The sequence below is a fragment of the Balaenoptera physalus genome, assembly GCF_965194825.1.
Source record: "Balaenoptera physalus genome assembly, chromosome: 1".
In the NCBI taxonomy this organism is placed as follows: domain Eukaryota; kingdom Metazoa; phylum Chordata; class Mammalia; order Artiodactyla; family Balaenopteridae; genus Balaenoptera; species Balaenoptera physalus.
This window is the reverse complement of record NC_138882.1, coordinates 79,525,851-79,547,044: the sequence shown is the minus strand read 5'-3', so window position 1 is coordinate 79,547,044 and position 21,194 is coordinate 79,525,851. Positions and strand designations below refer to the sequence as shown.

General features: G+C 41.7%; 2 protein-coding genes across 2 annotated transcripts in view; one reads left to right on the top strand and one right to left on the bottom strand.

Annotated features, from left to right (window-relative positions):
- Positions 1-12,318: 12,318 nt before the first annotated feature.
- Positions 12,319-16,345, bottom strand: PIGM (phosphatidylinositol glycan anchor biosynthesis class M). The gene has a single exon (XM_082474898.1). It carries the CDS (start codon positions 14,730-14,732, stop codon positions 13,461-13,463), a length of 1,272 nt encoding a protein of 423 aa, XP_082331024.1. The 5' UTR covers positions 14,733-16,345; the 3' UTR covers positions 12,319-13,460.
- KCNJ9 (potassium inwardly rectifying channel subfamily J member 9) overlaps positions 14,472-21,194 on the top strand; it is a 55,899-nt gene continuing 49,176 nt past the window's right edge. Inside the window, exon 1 of the mRNA XM_082473752.1 lies at positions 14,472-14,525. The gene's annotated coding sequence lies outside the window, so the exon portion shown is untranslated. The remainder of the gene's footprint in view (positions 14,526-21,194) is intronic.

Here is a 21,194-nt window from a genome sequence, read left to right as displayed (position 1 = left end):
GTATTTATGGCTCACGGGCTCTAGAGCACAGGCTCAGTAGTTGTGGCGCATGGGCTTAGTTGCTCCATGGCATGTGGGATCTTCCCGTGCCAGGGCTTGAACCCATGTCCCCTGCATTGGCAGGAGGATTCTAAACCACTGCACCACCAGGGAAGCCTTAGACTGCTTTTAAAATAAAGTCATTTGGCTTCCCTGGTGGCGCAGTGGTTGAGAATCCACTTGCCAATGCAGGGGACACGGGTTCGAGCCCTGGTCTGGGAAGATCCCACATGCCGCGGAACAACTAGGCCCGTGAGCCACAACTACTGAGCCTGCGCGTCTGGAGCCTGTGCTCCTCAACAAGAGAGGCCGCGATAGTGAGAGACCCGCGCACCGTGATGAAGAGTGGCCCCTGCTTGCCACAACTATAGAAAGCCCTCACACAGAAACGAAGACCCAACACAGCCAAAAATAAATAAATAAACAAATGTGGGGTTTTAATAAATAAATAAATAAATAAAATAAAGTCATTTGCTAAACGTTGGTAAAGAGAGCCTCCCCAGAAATGTGCAAAATGCCATAAGACAGCTTAGGCAGGATTTAATGTAACACTCTGAAAAATTAAAATTTATTGCAAATAATCCACAAAGTGGATTTTCTGCATGTGGTTTATTAGAGTTGCCTGTAAGAACCTGGTTTATCCACAGTAACTTAATGGACCTTAGACAAATATGTATAGGCCCAGAGAGAGATTTACTGGCAGACTTGGGCTTCCTGCCAGGCCTAGTTAACAGTGAATTCCTGCCAACCCTTCAAACACACATAAAGAATCCAGAAATATCTTGCCGATGATTTAGGCAAGGAAAAGTGTGGAGCTGTGAAGGGTCTGACATTTACTAGATAAATCTGTAGTGTATTCATAAACAATGCAAGTGTCCAAAATAAACTAAGTGGGACATGTAGAACGTACAAATTAAAAGCCTGCACTTTAAAAACAAAATGGCATTTCTCTGACCTCACCGACCACTCCCTGTCTCCATTGCCCGTTGCTGCCCAGCTAGACTTTCTAATGTGACAGTGCCCAGGGCTCGGTCTTAGGTACCTCCCAAGTGACCTCACCCTGCCCCTTGTTTTAAGTAAAGTCCGTAATCTGGTGGCTCCCAGATGTACATCCAGCGGCCCCCATGCTTCCCCACTAAGACATCCGACCCCTCAAACTTGACATGAGATTGATCGATTCCAAACTCCATCTTCCTCCCTAAATCTGCTCCTTCTCTCCGTCTTCACAGCTCAGTAAAGGGCATTACTGTCCTTTTAGTTGCTCAAGCCAAAAGCCTAGGATTTGATTTGGATTTCCCTTTTCTTCTCCCTGACATCAACATCAGTTCCATCAGCAAGTCCTGTCAATTCTCTCTCCAAAATATAAAAATACATGCTAAATCCACCCCCTTCTCACCCTCTCCAGTACTACCCCTTGATTCAAACCACCGTCACCTCTCATCTGGATTATTGCAATAACGTCCAAGTTGGTCTTTTTAGAATCCTTTCTCTATCACCAAACTGAATTTTTTAAATGTAATTTATACGTGTTTAAATCCCTCTAGTGGATTTCTATTGCACCTAGGAATAAAAAACCTGAACTGCCCACAAAGGCCTACAAGTTCTGCGAACGCCCTTCCTCTACTCCCCACTCCTTGCAAATTATTCTCTAGCTACAAGGGCCTTCTTTCTATTTCTGGGATTCCAAGTTCATCCTACCAGAGGGCCATTGCGCTGTTTGTTTCCTTTGCCTCAAAGTTCTCCCACCCAACTCCCACCCCATTCCCATTCATTAGTTTTTAAAACAGTAGGAAATTAAGAATATGCATTGAGGGCACATAGTGGTAACTGTCAAATAGAAGACCTGGGTACCTGTCTCCCATTATTTTCAAGGTATAACACCTACCCCAAACCAATACTGCTAAGGACTGCAGTCAGCAATAACTGAGAAAATACCTTGGCTCACGGTTTCCTCTTCTCTAGGACCAGTACCAACAGTTAGCTTCTCTCTTGGAAATTTAAAACCTGGACCCAGAGATCTGGAGACTGGAGGTCACTGGAGCTGGTCACCAGCTGTGGAAGTCCCCAAACTGCCCAGTTTCTTGTGTTCCCAGACTTTCTTGTTCAGCTCTATCTTTGGAGTTTATGAACTATCCAGTACTCTTCAAATAAGTCCCTTGGCTAACATTTGTTTCTGTAACTTACAGATGAATTTTGACTAAAATAATGAAGGACTCCATCTTAATTGCCTACTCTGCTTGCTAGAACTCAGCCTCACAGAATTCTTCTTTTACTGGTGACTATTGGCTAACCCAGGACATCCTTGGAACCCAAAATCAGCACTGATGTTGGCATACTTGGACAAGTTAATGTTCATCCTGTCCCCTCTGATACATACGTGCATACACACACACACACACACACACACACACACACACACACACACACACACACACACACACACACACGCTCCTGAATTCTCTCCAGGTCCTCTCATCATTCTTTGTCCGGCATCCTTGAGGATGCACTCTGCTCTGCCTTGATGTTTGCTCACAGCTCATCTCTCCACTGCCTGCTTGTACATGTACATGAAAGGGCCTCATGCACACACAGCAATAAATCTGAACTCTGAGAAGGAAACCTCTCTCTCTCCTAAGAGGAATTCACTTCCCTTGCCTTTTCTGGTTAATCTTCTTTCTATTTCCTTTTCCCCAGTAGTTATATTTTCATCACCAGGGCAGTGGGCTTCACTTTTTGGAGGTCAAGGACCCCTTTGATGAAGTCTACAGACATTTCCCACAAATAAATGCGCACCCCTCCCCTGCACACACACACACAATTTTGCGTACAACAAAAGTTACTGGATTCCTGATTGAGAACTTCACTAGGAATAGTACTTCTCTGACCTACCACAACCCCATACACATTCACACCACTAATTCCCACCCTTCTCTACCAATGACTCATCCACGCCTCTGCTGCCAGAGATATTGATAAATTAAACGTGGTTCCTCCCTTCTAGAGTTTATTCTGCTGTAGGAAAAAAAAACATGCAAAGCATCCTTAACAATTATAGGCAGTTAAACTCATGAGTCATCAGAAGCTTCCCCCTTTAGAACACTTCCCCAGGACAAACATTTTAAAATTTCCTAGATTACAGTTTATCTCACACAAGTTACATTTTAAACGCTTTCCTTCAATGGGGAGGCACTCTTGGACCCTGGCTGAGAGTAGAAACAGACACGTCTTATCAGCAGCACACTTATCAAGAATTTCTTAGATGGGTTATTTCCTGGGAAGATTATCACAGTAATTAATCTCATCCATTTTTTTGTTGTCAATTTCAGAAGGTGACATTTTTGACCTTATTCCCAGATTCTAGGGATATTGTCAGTTTGAAACCTGCAGCTTCTTATATAGTGACTCTACCTTCTAATTAGAAAAGAGGTCTAAAAACGTTGGAGTTTTCTGGGTTGCCTTCTCCAAGCTAAATTAGAGTCTGCTGAGGAGACGAAAAGTTGGAAAAGAGAAGAAAGATGGAAAGAAGAAAGGCTGGGTGAATGCAGTAGAGAAAGAACCATAAGATCGGAGGCAGGTCAGCGACTGGGCAGAAGAGTCTTTTTTTCTCATTAAAGCCAGTAGCTCACGATTGGCTTCAAGCCCCTAAGACATCTCTTCAGACCCGTTAGCCTCCTAGCAGATGCACTTACTTTGATTTCTTGCTTTTCAGTAGAGTCAACATGGTCTAGAGTGGGGTTTCTCAACCTCGGTTCTGCTGACATTTGGGGCCAGAAAAGTCTTTGTTGTCAGGACTGTCCTGTGCATTGTAAGATGTTTAGCAGCATCGCCGGCCTGTACCCAGTACAGTACCCAGTACATGCCCAGTACCCAGTAGATGCCAGTGACATCTCCCAGTTGTGGCCACCAAAAATGTCCCCAGAGTGGGGGGCAAAGTTGCCCCTGGCTCAGAATCACTCAATAGAGGACAGTTGCAGAGTCAGATTTAGGTTCCAACTCTAGCTCCCTCCCTTACAAGCCTATGACCTTAAAAAAAAAAAAAAACAACTATTTACTTGAGCCTGTTTTCTTGTCCACCAATAATACTTATATTAAAAAGTTGTTTTGAGAATGGAATGAAATGTGTGAAAACCCCACATTATTAAGTTCCCAACAGGTATTCAATAAGCATTTGTTTCCTCCCCATTCCAGCTTCATTTATTTAACAAATATTTATTGAGAATTTATGCTGTATACTAAGGATACAAGCACAAAACAATTCTTGCCCTCCACGAGGTAACCAGCTCTGAGAGAAGACAGATACGCAAACAACTATACTAGACCAAGTGCATTAATAAAGTTTACCAAATCTTACAACTCTGGCCCTATTTTTCTTTCTTTTCTTAATAGTTAATGTCTCTCCATAAGCTCACCTTGCATGCCTCCTGGTAGTGGAAGGGGCCTGTGAGTTGGGTCTTAAAAAATGAGTGGTAGTTCACCTGAAGAACAGGAGAAGCACACATGGCAGAGAGACAGCATGGGCAAAGGCTTAATAGTGCAGTGATTTCAGGAAACTATGTATTATCCAGCGGGCTAGAGTGAGGCTGAGGAGGAGAAATTGGCACAAGATAGAGGATGCTACAGAATTTAGACTTTTTCTCGCAGGTCACGCATGGAGTCCTCTAGGATGCTTTTATCAGGATGGTGACAAGATCAGTCTGCTTTGGAAAGCATGCTCTGGCAGCAGTGGGGAGGATAAATGAGAGGCGCAGTAAAGGGTGGGAGAGATGGGACGCACGAGGACCAGTCAGGAGCCAGATGAGAGATAATGAGGGCCTGAACTCTAGAATCGGCAATGACAATGGCGAGATGCCAGCAGGCTCCAGGTACATTACAAGGTAGAGCTGACAAAAATCAGTGACTGATTAGATGGGAAGGCAGGTAGCAAGTGAAGAAGAAGTAATACGAGGTGATTATAAGATTCTAGCTTAGAAAATTGGGTGGATACTGAGGGCATTTAGAAATGACAGGCACCCGGAAACTGCTCCCTTTCTTTTTCGCAGCTGCTGCCATTGACACTGGGCAAAGAAGCTCACTATCCCCAGCTCCCACTTGACAGATTCATGTACAACTCAATTCAACAAACCTAGGAAAGTATGTGGCACACCTAACAGCTTGATGACGTGGGTTACTCCTGTTCATCTTTGCTTGGTTCTGGGAAAGCCCGAGGAAAATAATATCAATGACTAAGAAATAATCACTATCCCTAGGGAACTCACAGTCTAGATGGCTCAGACACACAAATGGGAAATTACTGTGCAATGTTATCCGCTCTATATAATAGAGGTACTAAATCAGAGAACGTTTCATTAAGGTAATCATTAAACTGTACAGGAGGGACTTCCCTGGTGGTCCAGTGGTCAAGACTCCACACTCCCAATGCAGGGGGCCCAGGTTCGATCCCTGGTCAGGGAACTAGATACTGCATGATGCAACGAAGATCCCGCATGCGGCAACGAAGATCCCGCAAGCCGCAACTGAGAACCAGCGCAGCCAAATAAATAAATATCTAAAAAAAAAAAAAAAATAGCTGAATTAGGAGCTGGTAAAAGAGACAAGAGGATAAGAAGGACGTTTTAGCCAATGAAACGGCAGATGCAAAGGCATGAAGAGGTGATGTGATTTGGTATAACTGTAGGGTGGGGTGCGGTAGATGAAGCTGGAGATATAGACCAGGGCCCCATCAGGAAAGGTCTTGCGAGCTAAGCTAAAGATGATCAAAAGTATAATCAATCGCCTAGTGATTTAAGCAAGGGAGTTTCAAAGAAAGCCCCCAATATTTACTCAGTATTAAAGGAAAACAGGTAAGGTAACAAACATCTCAGTACGTAGTGTTAAAAGATAAACCGAAGCATATTAAAAATTTTAAGATTATTTGAGCAAAAATTGACTCGAACTGGGCAGCATCAAACCGGAAGTGGTTAGGAGTGTTCCACCGACAGGAGCTAGGGGAGAGACTTTTATAGGGAAGAGGTGGAAGCAAAGCAAAAATTATTTGATTGGCTATATAGCTGTTGCATTATTTGGAAAAGCCTACTTGGTTGTTTATGACTTGTTGTCCTTAGGTTTCGGTTTCTTAACCTTTGAGAGGTTAAGGCTTTTTTAACCTTTACAAGCTTAGGTTTTGGCTTGCTTATGCAGGCTGCTAAGGTATTGGAACCATCTGGGTCTAATGGCCTCCTTGTTTAATTAATTTAACACTCGTATGCACCATGTTGTGTGCTAGCTTTGTCAAATGCATGGATTAGTGAAGTGCTCCCAATTACTTTATGTATTTGCTCTAGCCATTGTCACACTGAATTATAATCACTCTCCATCTGTGTCCTCTATTAGACACTGTGAGTTCCTTGCAGTAAGGACTGTTGTCATAATCATCCTCATACCCCCAGCCTAGCTGAGTGTCTGGAACAAAATAAACCCTTAGGAAATGTTTACTAAATGAATGAATGAATGATCTGTTGGAAAACTTTTCCCCAAACTTCCTACCTTCTAGGGTCAATATCTAAATGACAAGGGTAGTACAGAGAATGGAGTAGTAAATTTTGCTCCAGAAGATATGGGTTCTGGTTCCATCTCACATACTAACTCTGACCTTGGGCAGAGTGCATACATTCTAAGCCTTAGGGCTCTCATCTGTAAAAATGGATTTAAGACAATCCTCACATCTCAAAGTAACATGTGAATGTACCTTGTAACACTGCTCAACTTAGTTGTTTATATATATTTCATCTTCCTTACAAATTAACATGTGCTCAAACGTCAGGAAAAACAGGTTGAGCTCAAAGTTATTCTATTACAGGCCAATAAAAATACTAATGTTAATTGTATTTCTCAACTAGCGTTCACGTTCTACTGGATACTGTGAATTAAGATTCCGGGTGCTCCTTGCTCACTCCAATCAATTATACTCCCCTTCCTGCTGTTCTTTAAACATGCCAAGCGCTTTCCTATCTCAGGGCCTTTGCACTGCCTTCCACTCAGTAAGGTATGCTCTTCCCCAGAGAGCTGCATGAATGTCATGTCTTCGTTCTGTCAGGTCTCTGCTCAAATGCCACCTCAAGATGCCGTCCCCAACTGCTTTATCTACAACAGCACCCACACCTCTCCTCACTGCCATCACTACTTCCTTAGCTTACCTTATTTTTCTTCATGGCAATCGTCACAATCACGTGTTTGCTTCTTCTTTGCCTCCCATGGAAATGTAAGCTCCATGAAGACAGAGTCTTTGCCTCACTCAGAGCTGCATTCACATTGCCCAGAACAATGTCTGCCACACAGAAGATACTCGGGACCTTTTGTTAAATGAATGACATTTGGTAAACAAATGAAGCCTTTCACTGTGAACGCCTGCATCATATGGAATTAAGGAGGACTTGCAAAATATAGAATTAGAATCAGAAGACCTACTCTTTTCTAAGTGTAGGCCTACAAGCTGTGTGGCCTTAGAAAGTCACTTGCTTCTAAACCTCGATTTTCTTATCTGTAAAATAGGAATAGTAATACCTTCTACTGCCCCATTTTACAAATCACAGGATTGTTGTGGAACTTAATGAGGTCTCATATGGAATTTTATTATATTAATGCTTCTGCCCTTACTGTCAACTCTTCAAGAGCGTGGACCTTGTCTTACTTGTCTATTATAGGACTTGGCATAGGCCTGGATTTATAAATAATCACCAAAAGAACAGAGAGCAAAGAAAGTTAAAAATTCCCTTTGTGAAATCACTGAGCTTCAAACATTCATGATCCAAATTATCTTTAAATAGTCACTATAAGTGTCATTTCATTTTATATAGCAGATATAACAATTAGCAAAGTGTCTGAGCAGCTAGAAATATTCCCATTTAGTCTGTTTTTTTTTTTTTTTTTAGGATAATGAATATGAATGCTGTTTTGACTAAATGAATGGTTCTCCTGCATCAGCGCTGAATAAATGCTTGTGCTATTCTGATGGCTCTGATCTAGGCAGAGGACACGTGCTTCCATCAACAGAGAACCAACCCTTGAATGACCCCTCAACACAATGGAGAAAAGAAGCGCTGTGTAACTTAGGGGCAAGAGCCAAACCTCCACTGCGTAGAGCCAGCCAATGTGTGACAGGAATGCACAAATACAAAATTGTCAAGCCAGAACTAGACATTTAAAAAACCTGTGCATACATTTTCACATATAACTACTATCTTCTCAGAGAACCAGATCAAAGTTTAGAATAAAGTTTATATTAACAGAAGGAATAAAAGTTTATATTAACAGGTAGTGAAAACAATTATTTAGAAGGAATAAAGTTTAGAAGGAAAAAAGTTTATATTGACAGGTAGTTAAGACAATTATTTAGTACAAATCCAGGTTCTTTTCCTAAATCCTAGTAAATTTGGGAGGAAAAGGCTTAAGCCTAAATTCCAAAATGAGCTCCTGCTTTAAAGGCTTGTAAACAGATATTAAAGCTGGGGAGGTGATAGGGAATGGCTTGTCCTGGGCCAGCATAAGCACTTTGGGTTTATTAACTCATTTAATTCTTACGAACAGTTCTATGAGGATTACATTATCATCCTCATTTCACAGATGGAAAACTATTTCATCTAGATAAAAGAATTTTGCCCAAGGTTACACGCTGGGATTTGAACCTAAACTATATGAATCTGTGTTCTCTTATGCTATACTATCAGTATAGGACATGAGTTTTAACTGTATGAATGCACACTGCAGAAGGTACATCGTACAGAAAGAGAAATTTAACAATAATCATTTGGAAATCATGTTCACATAACTTCCATAGCTTGATTTACAAATAGATGGGCTAACATGTGGTTCAGCAAATCAGCTTCTTAGACCAGGCTATGGAGGGAAAGGGCATTGCAAAGTCAGCAGTAACAAAGAAATTATACAATTTGGTGAGAGGGTTTGGATGTGGGAGGGGGTTATTAAAGGTCTGGAATTATTAAAGAGAAAAGTTTGGGGATGACAGAAACTTGCACAACTGCAAGAGAACTGCCCCTCAAGCAAATACCTAAAAGATTAAGGACAAATTGATTGGCAAGACATTTGTTAGAGTGATGGTGAGTTTCATTTATTTTGCCACAATCTTTATCTGTTGCAACTGGGCACTTTGGAAAAATCCAAAACCTAATATAGTGGAAAGAGTATGACATTTAGTAAGGCAAAATTTGCTTCAAATTCTAGCCCTGTCACTTATTTGTAAGCCATTTAATCTTTGAGCCTCTTTGTTCACCTATGAAATGGAAGTACAAGTATCAACTCTAAAGTGTTGCTGTGAAAACTAAATGAAACCATATGTGGTGGAATAGGTACCCCAACTCATACAGTCATGAAAAGCCAGAACTTATAATCAAGATTTAAAATCAGTTAATCACCTGTTGTTGGAGGAGAGGGGTAGGTATTAAGAATCTAAACGTGGGACTTCCCTGGTGGTGCAGTGGTTAAGAATCCACCTGCCAAAGCAGGGGACACGGGTTTGAGCCCTGGTCTGGGAAGATCCCACATGCCGCGGAGCAACTAAGCCTGTGTACCACAACTACTGAGCCTGCGCTCTAGAGCCCGTGAGTCACAACTACTGAGCCTACGTGCCACAGCTACTAAAGCCCGTGTGCCTAGAGCCCATGCTCCACAACAGAGAAGCCACAGCAATGAGAAGCCCATGCACCGCAACGAACACCGAAAGCAGCCAAAAATAAATAAATAAATAAATTTTTTTAAAAAAAGAATCTAAACATGGGGAGTTCCCTGGTGGCCTAGTGGTTAGGATTCCGGGCTTTCACTGTCACGGCCAGGGTTCAATCCTTGGCCAGGGAACTGAGATCCTGCAAGCTGTGCGGTGTAGACAAAAAAAGAATCTAAACATATATAATCTTTTATTTGGAAAACTTATTAGGGATGATTACCACCCTTTATTTTCTTAGGAGGGAGACAGAAAGATTTGCACAAAAAAATTGTTTGTTCAACTTTGATGGAAGGTAAATCCCTTTAGTTCTCACTTTGTTTTAAAGACCAGGGAAATATCCAAACTTCTTAATCATAGATTATTTATCATCTCTTTCTTTCATGGAATCTTTGAGATCCAAGAATGTCTATTCTTTAAAATTAAACACAAAATAACTGGAGAGATTTGAAAATGGACAGGATCTTAAAATTATATTAGATAACAATATACTAGTTTTGTACGAAAAGACTATTTTTAGGAGATGCACGCTGATGTATTTAGTGGTGAAGTTCAATGTTGTTGGCAACTTTGCATGGTTCAGAAAAAAATTATATATAAATAAATAAAAATTATATAAATAAAGCAAACATGGCAAAACGTTAATTGTTGAACTTAGATAGTAGGCATATGGGTAATGTTTAAAATTGTTCATAGTAAAGCATTGGGGGAAAAAAAAAAAAACAAGAGGTTGCATTTAGGGACTGTCCCATGTGAAATTTTCCATTTTTTCCGTTTCCACTCATTGCATACATGGTTGAAGTAAGGGTGGTTAGAACAGAAAACAGCTGGAGAAATAACAGTATATTCAGCCACAAGTCAACTAACTAAAAGGCAAGTCCTACAAAACTTTTGAAACAATGTTATGTCACTTACAGAGTCATTCAGCCAGATGATAAATCAGTAACTGAAACAACATGGTTTTAACAAAGAGATTAGCCTTTCCAATGGACCTAATCTAGGGACTTTATCTAGGGATATTTAGGGACCACATTTTGAAGACATTAAGGCAACTATAGAAGAAAATAAGTAATGCAGTCCCTCTGTTTAGAACACAGACCATCTTGAGAACCATGCTTCATATGCTAATAATTAATGCTTATCTGTAAGTGGGTATATTGATCTTAAGAGGTGGCATAAGAACAAAAAGAATCATATAGGAAATAAGCCAAAGTGCTATTCAATTTTAAAGTGTTATTACAGGATGAATAAAGAAACCAAAGGACTGCAAGTGAAAAGAAGACAAAAGAGATTTTACAAAACTGGAACACAAAAATAAATGAAAAAAGTTTTAAAACCCAAGAGACCAAATGAAATCATTTCTTGAGTTAATTTACTAAATGTCTCGCAGCATATAAGCCATAAAATACTCTCTGCATCTTTTAAGAAACGCCTGCAGTTCTTTGGTAGAGAATTTCTTGTAAGGCAGGATCTGCAGTTCCCTCCAAAGATCCCAACAGAACTCCACTGACTTCTAAGAACATTAAGGGAGTGATCTAAAACATGCAAAATGTTTAAAGTCTTATGATGCATTTACAATGTGAACATCCATGTGATAGAATATTATTCAGCAATTTCAATGTAAGGAAGAGTAAAGCACAACAAAGAATGTTAAAGTAAAAAAAAATAATAATAAGGAAATGAATAAGTAAGTACACTTGTGACTATTAAAAAATTAGTCAGGGGGCTTCCCTGGTGGCGCAGTGGTTAAGAATCCGCCTGCCAATGCAGGGGACACGGGTTCGAGCCACAAGTATGAAGCCCGCTGGCCTAGAGCCCGTGCCCCGCAACAAGAGAAGCCACCGCAATGAGAAGCCCGCTAGCCGCAACTAGAGAAAGTCCGCTCACAGCAACGAAGACCCAACACAGCCTAAATAAATAAATAGCAATAAATAAATAAATAGATAGATAGCAATTCCTATAAAAAAAAATTAGTCAGAGATACCAAAAAGACAATTATAATGAGATGTTGGAATTCTCTTTCTGTTTCCCTTTTCCCACTAGTTCTACCAGAAAAAAATTTTTTAAATTATCATTATAAAGGGATGAAAGGAAAAAAAAGGTACGAATGCCATGGCTGGAAGGCCACTAATGAACAATCATATACAAAGAGCCCTTAAGATAATATCTAATGTGGGATATGAAACACGATGTTATAAGGTCACCGTCCTCAACAATTAATTGTCTCTGCTATTTTCACCCTAACAGCAACCCATGCAAAACCACCCATTCATCCCTTCTTTCTAATGGTGGGTCGCAAAAGGTATCGATCTAAGAAGTGCTGCCAGTAACAGCATTCTTAATTATGACCTGCCAACAGACATCTTATTCTCAGAGGCTTTTTAGGCCTGAACTGACATGAAATATACTACTTCTCCGGAGGTTTTTGTTTTTCTTTTTAACTGTGAAAGAACAATGTTGTTAAATTACTCATCTTTTAATATCAAAATCATAAACTCAAACTCACTCATTGCTAATGCATTTTAGAGCGTTAGGGAGTCGCCACCTAGATAGGCTATTTTTAAAAAAATTTTTTTTTAGCTTGCTTGTTTGAAACTCACAAAGCATTTTTTCCTATTAATATTATAGTAATAAGGTAAATGGATCTGGCCACCAAAGCCTCATTTCCACAATCTCTCCCTCAATTTCCTGGTTTAAAAGACTAATGGCTATTAGGATGCTTCTTATGCTTTCCAGGAGCCTCCCATGCAGGCCTCCATGCCTATCATGGAATTTTCACAAGTAAGGTGTTTGTAAGCTGGGAAATGCCTTATTAACAATTTAATATTTTACCACCTAAAACCTACTAATCATTTTTACAACACTGATAACACTTGATTAACTTAAACTCTAAATGAAATATGTTTTTTAGCAATCAGCAAATTAAAAACAAAGGGGTAAAAGAGAGTTCTAAAATGTCCTTACAGTGTGTGACCTCAAACATATAAAGCAAGATGCTATTTTAAAATATGCTGAAAAGTTTAAAGATGGATGAATTTAAATTTAATCCTTTTTATAAAAAACCAAACAGCAGTCTATTACCACTGGGACTAAGCACTGAAAAACTAAGTTATAAAACAAATACATGAAACATGACTACAATTTAAATTCTTTGGATTCTTTATCTTCTAAGCCCCCACTTTTAATACAGAATTAACTTTCCCAACCTAAGCACAGCATCATTATTTAACACTTCATATCTAAAAGCTGTACTTTAGGAACATTTTATGAGTTTTCAGTTATCAAGAAAGCTTCAGAACGAAAAAGTGGGAGTTAAAAGATAAGACAGCTTCAGATAGTACCACAGTATAAATACTGGGACAAATACTGGCTTAGACTTTATGTTTTTTGACTTTATGTTTCCTCTATTTTCTACAAAAACCTTTTAGCATCTGATAATTTCATCAGCCCTTCTGTTTTCAAACTAGTAACCTTTACTTCCCACCATGTCCCAGATAAATGAGTCCTGAGATTTCCTAAAGGGTGGACCTCAGTTACTGAGTCCCCTTTATAAGGCAAACGTTCATTTAAATTTGTTGGAATAGGGCTTTATGCTCTAAACTGAAGTTTCACTAGAGTGCTTAGGATGTTCAAAAAAATTCTTTCCAAAGCTCTCTTTGGTCCATTCAGAACACTCAGAATGGAAGTTGCAGAAGAACTGGAGCATCTATCAGTCATATTTGGTTCTGTCTGTCAGGGGTTCCTCCTTGTAATGGGAAATGATTTGAATGAGGATGGAACAGTTGATAAGGAGGAAGAACAAACCAGCTAACCAGATAAACAGAAAGGTGTTCTTTCCTTGAAACTCAAGAACATAAGCAGGAGCCAGCCATAAGGCCTGCCCCATGAACCATAACATCAGGAGAACCACAGCTCTTCTCCAAGGCATTCTCACTAGTGGCATCACAAGGGGCAGGAGGCAGAGGTACCAAAGAAAGTACTGGGAGGTGCAGACTTTGTTAAATGTCACAAAAATAGAGGTATGAAGAAAACAACAAAAGGCAAGGTCTCTGTAATAAGCGAAAGACACTGCTGAAAGCAAGATGAATTGTGGCAGGAATGCGGCAATTCCCAGGGAAAAACTCCACTTGCTCTCTGCGGTCAAATACAGCATGTAGAAGTATGGAGAGAAGTTGTGACGGATATCCCGCCTGGTCAGGTGATACAGGTAGGTGTGCTCCAAAAACTCCCAACCATATTTGTAGTAAAAACCGAAGCTCAGGGCAAAAAACGTGAGTCCAGCAACCGCTACGAAGAGCAGCACAGCCCGATTACACAGCCTCTTCAGGAATTCACACAGACGAGCCTGGAAAGAATACCGGGATTGACGGAGGCCTTCGTCACTGTCGCGTTCCGGAAGCAAGTGGAGTGCTATGGGAAGGATATAGGTCACCGGATACATCTTCAAATGCACTGCGAAACCATAGAATACAGCGGCACACGCGACGAGCCTTTTTTCTATTAGGTACAGGGTCATAAGCACCAGGGAGGAGACGATTGAGTCCGCATTGCCTCGGCTGGACACCGCCATAGGTAGGGGGTTAAGAAGCCAAAAGACACAGTAACCGCAAGCCTGGTGGCGACCCAGCCCCTTAAGAAGCAGTAGCCGGTATAAGAGGAAGGCGGTGAGGAGGTCGAAGCTGACGAAGAGAAACTTTCCAAAGAGCTCATTGAGATAGATGTTGGGCGTGAGGAGCCACCCCAGCAGCGGAGTGTAACGGTACGTCGCCCTCAGGTAAGGGGAGCGCCCTTCCGTGACGAAACGCGCGGCGTCGGTGAAGACCTGGTAGTCGATGTCTGTATACCTCACGAGCAGGGTCCGGTCCTGGAAGAGCCCATAGAAAACCAGGGCCACTCGGGCAAGCAAGGCCACACCAAATACCCCGGCGGGGGGCACCCACAGATTCAGGAACCACTCTCCCCAGTGCCTGGTTGGGCTCATGACCTGACTGCACCACAGCAGCTCAGTCCCCAGCTCTAAACTGCCTTGGAAGGTCTAACCCTCGCTGCGGTTCCTTGGCCGGCACTACTCCTACCAGCTAGACTACCGACCGAAACAACTGTGGGAAGACAACTTCCGGCAGGAAGGCCCGCCCCCGTCCTGTTTCCGGTCGCACGCCAGGCGCTGGGTTCTCAGTGGCCCCAGCGGGAGAATTACTTTCCTTCTGGACAGGCTGTCTCGCGTCCTCTCCTCCTCTCGCGGGGGCGGGGTTTCCGGTCCGGCGACTTCAGTTTGCCCGGAAGGCCGGCGCTGGGAGGTATTTTTACAGAGCCGGGCGAGTGTTATTCGTGGGTGACCCCGTACTTTCCCCGCCTCAACTCCAGTTGATGGAGACTGACCCCTGAAGCGGAGCGAGCTTCGAGCTTCATCCCTCAGGCCTGGGCCGGTGACCCGAGAGTGAAAAAAAATAGGAGTGAAGGAAAAATAAACCTGTGATGGTTTCTCATGCTTTACCTCGCCAGCTCGTGGGTAATACCGAGGGGGGTTTGTGGGCTCCGGGGGGGGCCGAGCTAGGATGAATTGAAGGGGGCCCAGAGTGTGTGCGATATTTGGGACATACTTGTATTTTGAAATTATTAGTTGTTTATCTAAATTTGAATTTAACTGGGCATCCTGTATTTTATCCGGCAAACCTTGGTGGAGGGATGGGAAGGGAGGACAGGAAGCTTCGTAGGGTTCCTAAATTCTATCACGCCCTCATGCCTCAGCGTCGTTGCACTTGCTATTCTTTCTGTCAACGTTGCCTTCCCCTCAGCAGTCACTACTTAACCCTTCAGGCCTCGGCTCAAGTGTTAACTCCTAAAAGCATATCCTGGCTCTCAGCTCACTTTTTCATCATGCACTGCGATTTAGATGCCTTTCTGCTAACTGAGGGTAGACGAACAGAGGCCAAAGGGCTCTAAGCTCTAGAAAGTCACTCACACAGAAGCCCCTGCCCCTCTATGTAAATATAGAGTCCTGTCCATTGCCTGCCCTCCCATTGCTCCAAAATTCCCTTTTGGAATGACCATCCCTATAGTATAGCATTTGTCAGTGATAACTTTTTTGTTTCATTTTCCTAGTTTTCTGTCAGGACATTTTGAGTTCTTTGAGAGCAGAGATTATCTTGTTCTTTTCTGTACCTCAGTATATAACACATTACCAGACACGGTAGGCATTCTGTACAAGTTGAATTGACTTCTGAGGTTCCTCTTACCAGGATACCTCTGGAGTGGCATCTTTGGGTTGCTCCCAACTCCCAGTCCTTTCCTCCTTCAAATATCCTTTATCTATGTCAAGTTCTTCCCCCTTCACGCATCCCACTCCAACCTTACTCCCATGAATTTCTCACCAAGGACTCTAACCCATTAGCTCTTTCCCTTCTGGGCACTTATTGAACTTACAGTCTGCAATTCAGAATTTCATAATTTATTTTAGATTGTATTCATAACCCTTTCAATGAGATTGTAGGGTTTTTGAGGTTAGGGGTTATATCTTATCCTTAATTTTTTTTTAATTACTCATAATTTATTGCAGTCTTAGGCACATGGTACATGTTCAGTAACTGCTGACTTACTTGATTTTACAGATTGATCCTGCTTCCTTGGGGACGTCTTCTAAACTAGCATCTACTAGAGTAGGTGACTCCATCCAGTCTGAACATGCAGCTCCCAGGACTACCCTCCATTCATCCATCATACAATTTACATTTATCCTTTGTATGAACCAAGTTAATCTCACACATTCCATATTCATATTCTGATATCTCTTTGTCTTTATCTGTACCTTGGTATAAGTATATGCCTTATGCTGATAATTACCTTTAACCATTTTTTTTGCAGTACAGTAGCCATATATACAATGGCAGCACATCACCATTCAAATAATGATGATGATGATTTCTTTTTTTTTTAAACGCTATTCTCATATTTAGAAATCAAATCTTAAAGATTCATGAAAGCTATAGGTTTTTTTAAAAAATTTACTTTATTTATTTATTTATGGCTGTGTTGGGTCGTTGTTGCGCACAGGCTTTCGCCAGTTGCGGTGAGCGGGGGCTACTCTTCATTGTGGTGCGCGGGCTTCTCATTGCGGTGGCTTCTCTTGTTGCGGAGCAGGGGCTCTAGGCACGAGGGCTTCAGTAGTTGTGGCTCGTGGGCTCTAGAGCGCAGGCTCAGTAGTTGTGGCGCACGGGCTTAGTCGCTCCGTGGCATGTGGGATCTTCCTGGACCAGGGCTCGAACCCGTGTCCCCTGCGTTAGCAGGCGGATTCTTTTTTTTTTTTTTTTTTTAATAACCCAAGACTATTGGATATCCTCTTGGGTCTTGCTAAGATTTCATTGTACTTGCTTTTCTTTTCTTTTTTTTTAATTTTATTTATTTATTTGTTTGTTTATTTATTTATTTATTTATTTATTTATGGCTGTGTTGGATCTTCGTTTCTGTGCAAGGGCTTTCTCTAGTTGTGGCAAGCGGGGGCCACTCTTCGTCACGGTGCGCGGGCCTCTCACTATCGCGGCCTCTCTTGTTGCGGAGCACAGGCTCCAGACGCGCAGGCTCAGTAACTGTGGCTCACGGGCCCATTTGCTCCGCGGCATGTGGGATCCTCCCGGACCAGGGCTCGAACCCGTGTCCCCTGCATTGGCAGGCAGATTCTCAACCACTGCGCCACCAGGGAAGCCCAAGCAGGCGGATTCTTAACCACTGCACCACCAGGGAAGTCCATGATGATGATTTCTAATAGCCAGCTTTGTTGAGAACTCTTTTGCAGTTTGTCAGTCACTGTGCTAAATACTTACCATGTAAGGTAGATATTCCCACCTTCACGAATGAAGAAATCAAAGCTTACGGAGATTAAGTAATTTTCCTAAGTCATATAGTCAACTAGTGGCAGAGCTGGAACTCAAAAGCAGGTCTGTCTGGCCCAGAGTATTCTTAACTACTATGTGGCTAACCTGCAAATAAAATGTTGATGATGAATTCTAATTTCCCTCTCTGCCTCCTCTCATTGATCTCTTGTTTGAATCTTTCTGATATTTTGTCACTGTGATTCTATATATTTATTCTTTTCTTCTGCCAGTGATAGATAAGTGAGGGTTAGTCCCAGAAGGTAGAGGATATGGGAGGTAGATGTCAGAAGATTAATTAAGTGAGGGTTCCTCTGGTTGGGTTGGTTTAGGTAGTATGACAGAAAGGCCTCAGCTAATTTGTCCCTATAGAGCCTACCTAGTAAATAGGTGAGAGGCACCAAATTTGGGCAAATAAGGAAACAGTAAACAACTTATCAAAAGAAACGAAGCTTGGATCAAAGTGAGATGCAGACAGTGTTTGTGGGACTGAAGAGGGGACGGAGTCCAGTAAAATTAATTGGACGTGGTGTGCCAACTATTGGTACTATTTCTAGGCGAGACAGAAGTATCACAGGGTCTAAGGACCCCATATTGAGCTTTTTGCATTGGGCGTAGGGGTTCTGTTTTCTCACTTCTCCCTGAAAGGGCTGCATTTTTTCAAATGCTCAACTGTTCATTACCTCTTGAATTACTACTTACAGTCCTTCCTCATTCTCCCTTTCACTGTGTGTCTCTAGGTTTCCATTCTTTTAGAGCCAGTGGCTAGGGAAGGCACACACATGCATACCTCATCCCTAGCATCCTTAGCCAGGACCTTGGCCTTGGTCACTGTGCCATAATACGCTGTCATCACGTTTTTAGATCCATTCTCCATCTCTTCTGCCCTGTTCTGTGCAGCATCACGCAGTCTCCCTTGCCCTCTGGCTTCTCATTAGAATAAGCCAGTGGGAGGCACTAGCAGATCTTTGGCAGTGGCTGAGTTCCTCTACCTAAGGCCAAGGCTCCTGCTAAAGCTGTGGCCCTCTCCCTTCAGAAACTCTCACCAGGTTTCAATGATGGTCCCTTCAGATTTAATACCGGTAAAGGCTTCCTACTGTTGCAAGTCCCTGGGTGCTTCACCAGCCCTTGTTGGTTTATTGACCCTGCCCACACCTTTGTTAATACTCCCTTCATTAAGTCCTGTCCAGTTAGCCCTTTGAGTGTACCATCTGCTTTCTGCTGGCACTGTAATTCAATCACCTTCTTTTTTCTTTTTCTAGATCTTGCTTATATTTCCTGCTTTGTAATTTCTTTTGAATCTATCCCTAATTCTTTTTGTGCTCAGCATCCTGCACCTTAGTTCAGACTTCAACAACTCAATTTGGTAACAGTATTGACACCTGTACTCAACTAGGATCTGTGACAATTACCTTTCCCCTAAGGTTTTGCAAGTCTCTTAACTGGTTTAGTGTCTCCGGTCTCTCAATTCTACTGCCAGATTGTTATTCATAAACAGTACTATAATTAGATGCTTTCCTTTCTCAAACATCTTCAATAGCTCCCAAGCCTGTGGAAAAAAATAATAATTTAGACTGACATTTAATCCCTCCATGACCCTGCCTTTTCAACCTGTTCACCTAGGAAGCCCTCTATGCTAGGTTTTTTAAATTTAATTTTTATTTTATATTGGGGTATAGTTGATTTACAATGTTATGTTAGTTTCAGATGTACAGCAAAGTAGTTTAGTTATACATAGATCCATTCTTTTTCAGATTCTTGTCCCATATAAGTTATTACAGAATATTGAGAGAGTTCCCTGTGCTATACAGTAGGTCCTTGTTGATTATATTCTAATCTAATGGTTAGATGGTTAATCTCTTAAATATGCCTTTTGCTTTCTTACTGTGGTACTTTTGCCCATGCTGTCCCACCTACAGAGAATCCTATTTCTCATCACTTATTTGTATACTATTTGTCTCTCAGTGCTAGGCTCAAACCTGAACTCTGTGGACTCTTCCTAAATCTTAACTAGTAGTGGAAATGATCTCTCCCCCAAAACATTGGTATTTATTGTCTGTTCTATTTTTTTAAACAGTTAATTTTGTCATGCCTTATGAAATATGTTATCTAAATCTTTTATGGTTATTTAACCAATATACCACCTCCACTGCATACTAGCTGTGTGAACTGTAGGCAAATTCCTTCCCTCCCTCTTTTCTTCCCTTCCTTCCGTCTACATTTATTGAGCATCATACGTGCAGGTGCTGTGCTAAGTGCCCAGCTGTACTGGTGACCCAACACTGACAGGAATCCCGGTTACAGTTAACATGGCACTTAAACGCTAGTGAGCGAGGCAGACATTAGTCAAATAAATTCACAAGTAATATAAAATTGCATCTGTGACAAGTGTAAGGAAAGAGGGGCACATGATGCAATCACAGCTTTTAACAGGGTTTGGTCTAAGATGGGCATACTGAGAGTTAACTTGGGAGTTGGCAAGCAGTACGGAGAGTTCCCAGAAGGAATAGCAGGTATAAAGCCAAAAAAAACTGTACGTACCTTGCTGGCATGTATCATGTCCTCTGTTTCTTTGTCACTTGAATGGTACATTTCATGTAATAGGAACTCAGTTGATTTTTCTTGAATCCTGTGTCAAATGTGTTCTAACCAGGCCTCTTAGATTGATACCATCCCTTGCCTAGTACCTATCCCTGGGGAATGTTTTCCACAGAGATCTCACTGTTTAGAACATGTTGTTAATGGCATATCTGGCCCTAATGTATGCCACTTGTTATTTTATCTTATTTTCTTCACAAGTTGGCAAGTTTCTTCAAATGTTATGGGACTGTATATTTCATATATCTTATATATCTCTCATGTCTTATGACTCATCCCTAAAAAACAGTGTTTCCCAAATGTTGTAGATAAGTATTTACTGACGATGGTAAGAGACCCAATTTTCTCCCTCTGTCCTTCCATTTCTGGGGAACAAGAGTCAGTGACCATAGGGGTCTGTTACTTCAATTCAGGGCTGGATATTGATAGCCAGGCCTTTTTCAGGCTATTGATAGATAAGAATAGAAGAGAAACCCACTTCTTTGAGAACTGGGGCAGGAAATGCCCAGTGATTAAATGAATAGGCATATAGAGCCTTGAGGATATATAGGGAATGACCTGCACTGTAGTGTGGCAGGGAAGTTGGGTGCATGATCACTGGCTGAAAGGGACAGTGCCTGGGTTCCAAAGCAACTTGACTTTCCTGGATTAACCTGAGCCAATTTTCAGATGTCTAGGTCTTAACTTTTTTTGTAATCCTTTAAAAACTGAGTTTAACAGGTATTTGCTACAGGACCCTGAAGTTAATGAGGGGAGGTGTGGGAAAGGAGTTGGGAGAGTGGATGATAGCACCAAAGGGGAAAGGCCTGGCTGTGTGGTCAGAAGCTGTTCCAGCACAACTCAATTCCACCCTCCTTTCCCAAAGGTAGGTCAGTGAGTTCAGGCCTTAGTAACAGGATTAGTTTTGTTTTGTTTTTAATTTTTATTTATTTATTTATTTTTCTTTGGCTGTGTTGGATCTTCATTGCTGCGCGAGGGCC